The sequence below is a fragment of the Octopus sinensis genome, linkage group LG23, assembly GCF_006345805.1.
Source record: "Octopus sinensis linkage group LG23, ASM634580v1, whole genome shotgun sequence".
NCBI lineage: Eukaryota > Metazoa > Mollusca > Cephalopoda > Octopoda > Octopodidae > Octopus > Octopus sinensis.
In genome coordinates, this window is record NC_043019.1 from 18,759,665 (window position 1) to 18,770,056 (window position 10,392).

General features: G+C 39.6%; 1 protein-coding gene across 1 annotated transcript in view; it reads right to left on the minus strand.

Moving 5' to 3' along the window:
• The window catches only part of LOC115223708 (TPR and ankyrin repeat-containing protein 1-like), a 66,163-nt gene extending 56,478 nt beyond the window's left edge, over nucleotides 1-9,685 (minus strand). Inside the window, exons 1-5 of the mRNA XM_029794384.2 lie at nucleotides 9,539-9,685; nucleotides 8,555-8,663; nucleotides 6,380-6,402; nucleotides 6,092-6,287; nucleotides 2,594-2,842 (exon numbers count right to left, since the gene is read on the minus strand). Coding sequence (XP_029650244.1) covers nucleotides 2,594-2,842; nucleotides 6,092-6,287; nucleotides 6,380-6,402; nucleotides 8,555-8,663; nucleotides 9,539-9,685 — 724 coding nt within the window. The remainder of the gene's footprint in view (nucleotides 1-2,593; nucleotides 2,843-6,091; nucleotides 6,288-6,379; nucleotides 6,403-8,554; nucleotides 8,664-9,538) is intronic.
• Between the last annotated feature and the right edge of the window lie 707 nt (nucleotides 9,686-10,392).

Consider the following 10,392-nt stretch of genomic DNA (forward strand, 5'->3'; position numbering starts at 1 on the left):
CTCATGGGAACTGCTCATATCCTACACAAAATACTCTCTATGTACTCTCAAGGTTTAAAACAAACTTTTTTTAAAAATTTATTTATTAGACATTCACTAGTACAATACCAAAAAAAAAACAAAAACAAATATATGGCACACTAGGCATAACAACAACGTGAACTTCCAACCTGTTGTCTCTTGAGGTCTCTGGGTGAGACTTGGAGCCAACTTGTACAAACTTAAAGCAAAAGTCAAACATAGAATAATAATAATAATAATGATAATAATAATGTACACAGGCTCTTCATGAAGAGAGGTAAAGGTGGATGTGGGCTGATTGGCATACGGGAGTGCATGAACACTGGAGGAAGAAACATGGCAGAATATTTGGTAAACAGCAAAAGAAGACCTGCTACAGTATGCTGCTAGTGCAAAAGGAGTAAAGAAAAATGGACTTGAGAGTGCTTGTGAATTCCAAACAAGAACAGCCAATGAGAGAGAAGAAACCCTACTCCATATGGAATTACATGGTCAGTTCCACTGTGAAACCAACAAATTAAAGGACCAGGGACCATCATGGAGGTGGCCCAACATGGGTGACCTAAACAAGAATACTGAAAGCCTAATCCTTGTGGCCCAGGACCAGGCACTGAATACCAGCTCAGTGAAAAAGAATATATACCACTCAAGTGCCATTGGACCTCTGCAGCATGTGTGGGGAGAGGGTCGAAAGTGTGACTCACATTGTTAGTGCTTGTGAAAGTCTGGCACAGAAAGAGTACAAGCGTAGACATGATAAAGTAGCCCAAAACCTCCACTGGCTACTTTGCTGTAAGTATGCATATGAGGTTATGGGTGCTTGGTACCAAGATACACCGGAAAAAGTAACGGACGGAAAGGGGAAGGCAAAAATCCCCAGGGACTTTGATTTCCAGACAAACAAAGTGTTAGAGTATCGAAGGCTGAATATAGTAACCTTTAGGAGGGAGAAACAAGAGAGCCTAATAATTGACGTGGCTGTGCCAGGAGATCGACATATCATCATGAAAGAAAGAGAAAAAGTTGATAAATATGGAGAGCTGAGAATTGAGATTGCTAAGATGTGGCAGCTACGAGAGTCAGATGTAAAGGTTGTCCCTACTGTCATCGGAGCACTGGGTTCAATTCCACCCAATCTGAAGAAAAAACATCTGGAAACCTTAGAGATACCCTACAATCTAGGTGTATTGCAACTGTTGGCATTACTTGGAATTGCATGCATATTGCATAAAGTAGTGTCTGTCTGAGGTCCTTTTTGTGACTTGACAAACAGTGCAAACCCCTCTGTACACACAATATCTTCAATCAACAACTTCACGAGGATGTATACTGTGCAACGTCTATAATTAATAATAATAATGTTCTTCTGCCCATGTAGGACGGATACTTTATAAGCTGGTCAGTTTTATAGGGTCTCACCGAATGCTTCATGGCCAGCTCTTCCGTTTTGCAAAGGACCGAGATAGTACCAAAACTTTGGGCCCTTTGAATGAATTTGAATTCCTTTCTGATTGATCTCAGTGCCATCTCCACTTGAAGGTGGGAGGGGTGTTCTGCTCTCCAAGACTGCATAGAGATGCACCTATACTTTACTGTCCTCCACTTTGGCTGGGGTTGCAAGGTTAGCCCAGGTTTTTTCTCTTTTTATGAGTTTCTGGGCCTGGGCTAACATCTCTTTCACAATCACACACTTACACATACACACGCATGCACACATACACACATATGCTCATTCACACATACACACACTCAGTTATACAATCTCACTCTCATATACAGTCACACACACACATACACGTATTCACATACATATCCTCTCACATACTCATGCAAGCGCACGTGCACTCACACACATACTCTCTCACACACATGCACACACAATCATGAACACATGCAGTGACACACACACACACACTCACACACATACAATCATGCACACACACACTCACTCTCTCACTCACTCATGTGAGAAAGAGAGTTACGATGACGCAGGAGCCAGGGGATCCAACCAACCGAACACCGTTCTCATGAAATTAATGTGCAAGTGGCTGAGCACTCCACAGACCTATGTACCCACAAAGTAGTTTTCAAGGAGATCAAGCATAATATAGAATGACCGGCCCTTTGAAATACAGGTACATCTCATTTTTGCCAGGTGAGTGGAGTGGAGCAAAGTGAAATAAAGTGTCTTGCTCAAGGACACAACACGTCGCCGGGAATTGAACTCACGACCTTACGACACACCTTCACTCACTGACCGTAATGATAAACACCAGTCTCTGCTGGCCTTGGGTTGAGCTATTCACTCAAAGTTCATAATTTTTATGTCTATACAAACATCCACTTTCAACTATCTACATACTAGATGCTGGCATATTTTATTAATTCACTTATAGCTTTGTTTTAATTAACATTCCAGCAACAGTAGATACAAGAATACTAGAGAAGGATGGTAAGGAGGTGATGGAGGTGGAGGAAGATGAAGGTGAGGGAGAGAAGAGGAAGGCAAAGAGGAGGAGAATGACAAAGACAGCAACAACATTCACGAAGGAAATTCAACTGCATATCTTACTGATATTTTCCACTTTGAGAAGTGCTCCTGGCAGCCTTACAATGGAGACTAGATCCTCTGCCTTTCGGCCTTGAGAGTCTTTCATTGATTTTTTGATTCCTTTCTTCAGCAAGAGTTTCATAACTTTTATGTAAAATTGAACATCTTCAACTTCAGTTTGTACCAAGGAATGCAGCAGAGTCTCGTTTCTGGCGTTCACCACGTTGATGTTCTTGTTGTTAAGGCAGTAATCTAAAGCATCAAGACAACCTGGTGGCAAGAAATAAACAAAGAAATACATGAACAGATTTATAGATTTATTTAAATGAGTCATAGCGGTGAGGTTGAGGGTGGTTTGTTTCTAATTTAGACACAAAGCTAATGATTTTTGATGGGCTACTTTAATTAATACCACTGAGCTCAAACCTTGACAGGCCCTTTATTTTATCGACTCTGAAAAGATGAAAAGCAAAGTAGAGCTTAGCAGAATCTGAACTCAGAATAGAAAGAGACAGAATAATGGCTGCAATGCTCTCGTGATTCTGTCAACCCGCAACCCTTATATGCTCTGATACATGAGGAAATTGTCAATTAGTTTGACATAACAAGATACACACGAGAAAGTTCCATGACATGGACCAAACAACAGATCCAACAATACCCTGAGTACCAAGGGAAAGCATTCACTATCTGACAAGCCCATTCATTCAGACTATGATTCCCACTCTTATCTGCTCTTTAACAAATATGGCCAGAGCCCCCAACCCGTCACTGGCTCCATCCGAATGCAGCTGATGCCAAGTCTGCCTGACTGGCTCCCGTGCCAGTGACACGTAAAAAGCATCATCTGAACATGACCAATGCCAGTACCCACTGACTGGCCCCTGTACCGGTGGCACATAAAAAGCACTATCCGCACGTGATCAATTCCAGGCCCACCTGACAGACTCCTGTGCTGGTAGCACATAAAAAAACACCCACTACACTCTCAGTGTGGTTGACATTAGGAAGGGCATCCAGCCGTAGAAACATTGCCAGATCAGATTGGAGCCTGGTGCAGCCTTCTGGCTTCCCAGACGCCGGTCGAACCGTCCAACCCATGCCAGCATGGAAAACGGACTTTAAACAATGATGAGGATGACTGAAGCACAGCATCTTCCTCTTCAATTGAAACTTGCAAAAATCAATGAGAACTTTACCAAAGAGGCATCCAGCTTCAGTGCCTTCAGTTGTGTTTACCATACATAAATTTCATCTGGCATAGCTTCCAGACAGAGAGAAATAACTTGCTGTTTGCAGCTAAAGGAAGGTGGGGCAACCTAAATGATGGGGTCAGCTAAGAGCCAGATCCTTTCGATATAATTCTGTAAGTCAGAATGCAAAGATAATGAATGATTGCATACAAAATGATTTTGTCAGTCTGTGTGCATCTGAGAAAGGCCAAGCTGATGGTAGTTCCATACTTGTAGAGTAAAGATTTAATTAAACTCATTTACAAAACAATCACATTTTACAAACAGGAGTAAGTTCCTTTTCTTTGCTTTCATTCTTTTGTATGTTTCCCATGCTTAAACAAATATGTAAATATATAAAAAAGAACAATACAAACGGGGTTTGAAATGTATTCTTTTATATTCAAGCTGCATTTAGAACCAATATTGAGTCAGATCTACAGTTTAAATCAGACTTGGAACTTACCTATATACATCTACATACCTGCAATATACTACCAACACAGGATACTTCATGGCTGTTTTAATTCACTGTGAAACCTATGTTATTGTGCCTAGCCAATTCTGGCACCCTACATGTTGATGAGCTTAGACCCTAATGAATCCTATAACCAATCTATATATACACACACACATAAATAAAAGAGGTAAAGACTGAAATCCTTCAAAGGGATGTCCACTGGAATGGTTTTATATTTTTTTCTGGTTTTGAATATCTGGCATTCTTGTTATCTTTCACTAATTTGTTCATTCTCGTCTGGGCTCCGAAAGTTCTTTGCATATTTTTGTTGGTTGTAATTATTCCAACCAGTATGGAATTCCTGACGAAAAATTTAATTTTTATTTCATGAAGAGTTTTTTGGGTGTGTTTCAGAGTCTGATTAATTCCAAAGACAATTTCTAGAATGTATATTGGTTCCAGACCAACTTGGATTATGAACTAAACTTCATCTACACTTACAATTTTTCCTTTCCTTATACTTCATTTATCTCTCTCTCTCTCTCTCTCTCTCTGTATATATATATGTATGTGTGTGTGTGTGTGTGTGTGTGTGTGTGCGTGTATGTGTGTGTGTGACCGCATGTGTATCATTGGCGATTTTTTCCTCCGTCTTCCCTTCCTTGGATCTTTCCTTTTTCTATGTTTCTGACAAAGAGCTCTGCTCAAAACGTTAAATCCTCCTCCTTTCCTGAGCATCCAATAACACTATACTTGTTCTATGTCCTCACGTTGTTGTGTTTTCTCTTTGTGTTTTCATGTTTGGATTAACTATATATATATATATATATATATATATATATATATATACACACACTGAGGCAGCACTGTTTAGGGCCAGATGCTCTTCCAGTCACTTACCCTTATCTGTATTTTTCAAAAAGGGATGTCTTATTCCACGCATCTTTAACCCATTAAACTGTCAAAGGTAATGCTTATTTATTCCCATTATTTTGAATTAACCATTCACTATCTTGTTGCTGTGATTGTTTACATTTAGAATGACACTGTAGGGTAGGTGTGAGAGACCCGATCTGGCCTTTTTTAACATAAACTGGGTTGAATATTTGGGCCTGATAAAACCAGTATAAATGTTAAAAGAGTTAAAGGACCAAAGCCAGGAGATAACATAAGGACAACAACGTAACTGCTTGTAGATGAAGGATTTGGGAGGAGAGCAAGTGTAAACAAACACGCATATATATATATATGCACAGAACAGGCTTCATTCAGTTTCCATCTATTGAATCCCATCTCAAGGCGTTGGTTGACCTGGAGCTATAGAAGAAGAGAGGTGCCTTCATATATTTCCTATTCACTGGTCCCGTGTTGATGGGTACAAATATGCAGCCTCCAAGCATGGTCATGTAAAACACGAGTGATAGTCAGAGCATTCTAGATGGTTGCTGGGGTACATTTTTGTAATACAAGCAGAATCTTTGACTGATTGCCAGATCAATCCATGATAATCGCTAACATGGTTCACAACCGAGAAAACCATGTTTTCCTTGGATCTCTAACAAATAAATCAGGATAGACAAAGCTACATGAATCTCTTAATCACTGCTCAGGTCACCAATATTCTTCAAACTATATAACCGATTCCATCACCACCACCACCACCTTCTTCTTCTTCTTCATAATATAAACAAGAAAATAATTCCAACAAAAATAAAAGAAAATCAAATACAATAATCAAAAAACAAAAGCAAAAACCAGAAAAAAAAAACTAATAAAAGCCAACAACAAAAACAAGAGCAAATGCCGAAGAAATGCGTTCTATGTTACCAATGTCTAATGTCAGTTGCAGGATTTTGTGAATTTTCACGGCACTATCATGTCCCGAGAGAAGACCATTCCTCAGAAGATTCATTAATAATTCAAGAGCAGATGACTTATCGATTTCATTAGATTTCTTGATTCCAATAAAGTTGAAATATTCATGTGGGAAGCATTGAATTTCTGAAGACGTGGTTTTGTTCCACTGAGAAGGAAATGTAGCATTGGCCAGGATTTAGAAGATTTAGATTTTTCCAGAAGAAATTTGTTCGCCTCATCTTCTTCCATTTTATGTACATTTTCTAAAATGGCATCAATATCTGCAGCAACAAAAACAATAAAACATCATGAAACATTTTTTCCTTTTTTTAAAAAAAAACGTTTACATATTATAAATACGTTGATTAAACAACCCCAAAAGAAGTAGGGTTGAAGGCATCTTCCTTATACAAAATACCTAACAAAGCACATCACACAGGTAAATGTCATTTGCGACAGGTAAAAAGAGCCAAGCTTTTTACCTGTTTTGCATGCTCATAGCAGATCTCACTCTGTTGATAACATTTGAGGTAGGTTTCCAGCTTGAGGGTAACTTTCTCTTTCTCCTTGTTAACAGTGTTGGAGGTATTTCAACCTGCTAGAAATAGCTGCCAACTCTCAAACGTATCAAACCCAACTATCTTAGAAAAGAAGGATTTATAGTATAATATGGTATTGGGTTCAATGTGAGAAAAAAACTGGGGAAAGGATCTCAACTAGAATGCCTTTGACTATAAACCTGGCCTGGGACCTGGGGGGAGGGCATGGCTGCATGGTAACAAGTTTGCCTCCCAATCACATTGGTCTGGGTTCAGTCCTACTGCACCTTGCCAAGCGACTTCCACTATAGAATAGGCCCCTTATGAATGGATTTTTGAGCAAGACTAGCAATTGCTAACCCCACCCCCACCACAGCTTTTCCATCTCCATGCCACAGGACATTTCTCCAAAGACACTTTGATCAACATTGCTTGGTACCAATGGTGTCGGAATACAAAGAATTGGAACAGATCCTGCTGGGGCCTCTCACCTAGCTCCTGACCTTTGACCCTCAAACACTTTTGCTGATCCATTGCTCTGGATTTCTGTTTTATTCTATCAACCATGGAAAGAAAAAAAGGTAAAGTTCACCTGAGCAGGATTTGAACCCAGAATACAGGGACTCAGAAAAAAACACCACAAGGCATTCTATCCAATGCTCTAACGACTACTAATTGGCTACCTTCGTTTCCATAAAGATGTGAGACATATAAAATTTGGGCAGGAATAGAGCACAAATTTAAACAGTAATCTATGGAGAATCAGCCCTTCATTCTATAATAAACAACTTTCATCATCATTGCCACCAGCAACACCACTGTACCACCACTGCCACTAACATCAACAGTGACAACCCTTCAAAATCTTTTGGTTAACTGACATCCAACATAATCTCAATGAAATACTTTTAAGCAAATTCCATTTTATGTTGTTCAAATGGTTCAAAAATTTATTGATATAAAAGATGGCCTTCTTTGGTTTTGTAGAAGAATCTCTTGTGGAGATTCAGAGTCACACCTAAGAAGTTTAGTATGGATTTGACGGAATGGACAGGCAAACACTTTTGACACAACTAATGAAGCCCTTTGTGAATCTATGTAGGGTTCAGGAACTGTAATTAGTCATGGTCAGTAGGTTATGACCCTTTTACAAACCCTCTACCCCTATAGTAGGATATATAACCCCTAGTTGAAACAGAAACAAGCCAATAAAGGATATGAAGCATACATTACACACACACACACACACACATATATATATAGTTAAATATGATTTGGAAAAAATCTTTTAGGATGCTATACAAAGCTCATCCACAGTCATTGGCTACCTGATGTCATCATACAGTGGGAATGCTCTTACTACTGGATATAAATCAGGAATTTCATCATATCTGTAGAGTTTATATAAATAGATGAACAACAGAAAATGGAGTAAACGATATTCTTTATTTCAATCCCTACAATTGTTTCCAAACATCATTACACTCATAGCACAATGATGATATAATTAATATATTGTGTAATAGTTCTCATCCATCAAAGCTGTGAGATGTGTTTCTTGTGGTGATTATTTTCAATTCCTCCATTATATCCCAGTGTGAGAATGAAGATCCACAGAGCGTTCATTATTAAATAAAAAAGAATAATCACTTATAGTACAAAAATTAGTTGAGTCAGTTTTTTTAATCAAAGCTTCTCATCATTTTCCAATCTATGGAGAAATAGGTAAACCTGACTCATTTATACGCCTACTGCATAGGTTTACACATTACACGCGTGCACATGCATGCGTGTGTGTAGAGAAACACAGTAGACATCTCAGCTAGCAGCATCCAACTGGCATAAAAGAAGAGCACAACAGTTCCAAGACAGAAAGACACAAGTCCCAACTTACCATTATCAAGCTGTTTAATTGTGCAACGAGAGCGCAGTGTATTCTCCAGGAAATCAAGGAAAACAAAGGTATCCTGGGTTGGTTCCGACTGGATAGTCTTTGCTCTGGACTTGGAAAAAAAGAAAAAAAAGAAAAAAATTTTTTATTAATGATTTGATATTTAAAAAAAAATATTTAATAATTAGGATTGAAAAAGGAGAGGGTTGAGGTTAGGGTGCAGCAAAGGAGAGATCCCAACAATGACTATGATGGCCATGACATGGGCCCTGAAGGAGACCTAAAGCACAGAAGACCTAAGAGTATCTAAAGAAGAACTGTTGAAAACAAGAGGCAGATCAGTGAATGGAGAATGTGGAGAAGAAGGTTCTAATCATAGCCATTGACAGGCTAGCATGGAGAAAGAGAATGGTAGCCAAGTGTGTGGCCTGAAAACAACAGGAAGGTGGTCTGGAGATGAAGCAGGGGCTGTAACAGAAAATGAGAACTACAGGACCTTGTGGGACTCCCCAATAAAGACTGGTCACACTAATGAAGCAAGAAGACCAAATATGATCGTTGGGGACTAAACAAACAGTGTAATATGATAGGTTTTGTAATTCGCTCTGGAAGTAGGGTTGATAGGAAATGGGAGAAACAGAAATACGAGGATGAAGGCTGTGGAGAGCTGTGGAGAGCTGTGGCAGAGCGAGACAACAGTTATTCGTGTAGGAAATGGTGTGTTTGGCACAACACCCAAAATGCTACTTAAAAGACTGAAAGAGATTAGAGTTGAAACTCACATTGTCCACTCGCAGAAAAGTACCGTTCTATATTCTGCAAGAATCCTGAGAAAGATTTTTGAGGTTTGAGGAAACTTGTTGACAAACCTCACGATAAAATAACTGACACTAAATTAGCAAGCACTAGCAGAGGAGGAGGAGGAGGAGGAGGAGGGGAGGAGGAGGATTAAAAAGAAGTAAATCAATGAGAGATGAAAAAACTTACAGCATACAAGCCCTGGTAATATTTGCTCAGGTCCTTTACTTGATGGCAACACAGCAAAAGGTCAGCACCTCTCCTACACTGAACGGCTGCACATTCATAGTTGTTCTTATTAATAGCAGATTTAATGTTTTGTCTCACACGGGCCATTTCTATACCAGCACATCTAGCTACAATCAAGAATTGGATTGGCAAAATAAAATCAATATAAATAAACAATTCTGATATGTGTGTGTGTGTGTATACATAAATATATAATAATAATCATCATCATCATTTAGCATCTGTTGTCCATGCTGTTGGCTGGTTTGACCAGGGCTGACAAGCTGCACCAGACCCCAATCTGATTTGGCATGGTTTCTATGGCTGGATGCTCTTCCTAATGCCAACCACTCTAAGAGTGTAATGGGTACTGGTGGCACGGGTGCCATTTGCATGACACCAATATCTGCCACGACTGCAATTTTACTTGGCTTGATGGGTCCTCTTCTTCTCAAATGTGACAGAATGCTAAAGGTCTCAGTCAGTACCTCCATGAGGCCCAACACTCAAAAGGAGCTTTTCATGTGTCACCGGCATCTGCCACTTAGCCTCCCAGAGGCCCAATGCTCAAAAGGTGCTTTCTACATGCCACCAGCACAGGTGCCAATTATGTAACACCTGCATCTGCCACAACTACGATTTCCCTTGGCTTGATGGGTCTTCTCAAGCACAACATATCACCACTAGTCATTGCTTCTGTGAGGCCCAAAGTTCGAAGATCTCGCTAGACCTACCTTTCAATGTGCCTATACAGACAGTGCCAACTCTGAAAGCTGGGAAAGTGATGTGGGAGGGAACATGGGAAGGAGAAATGG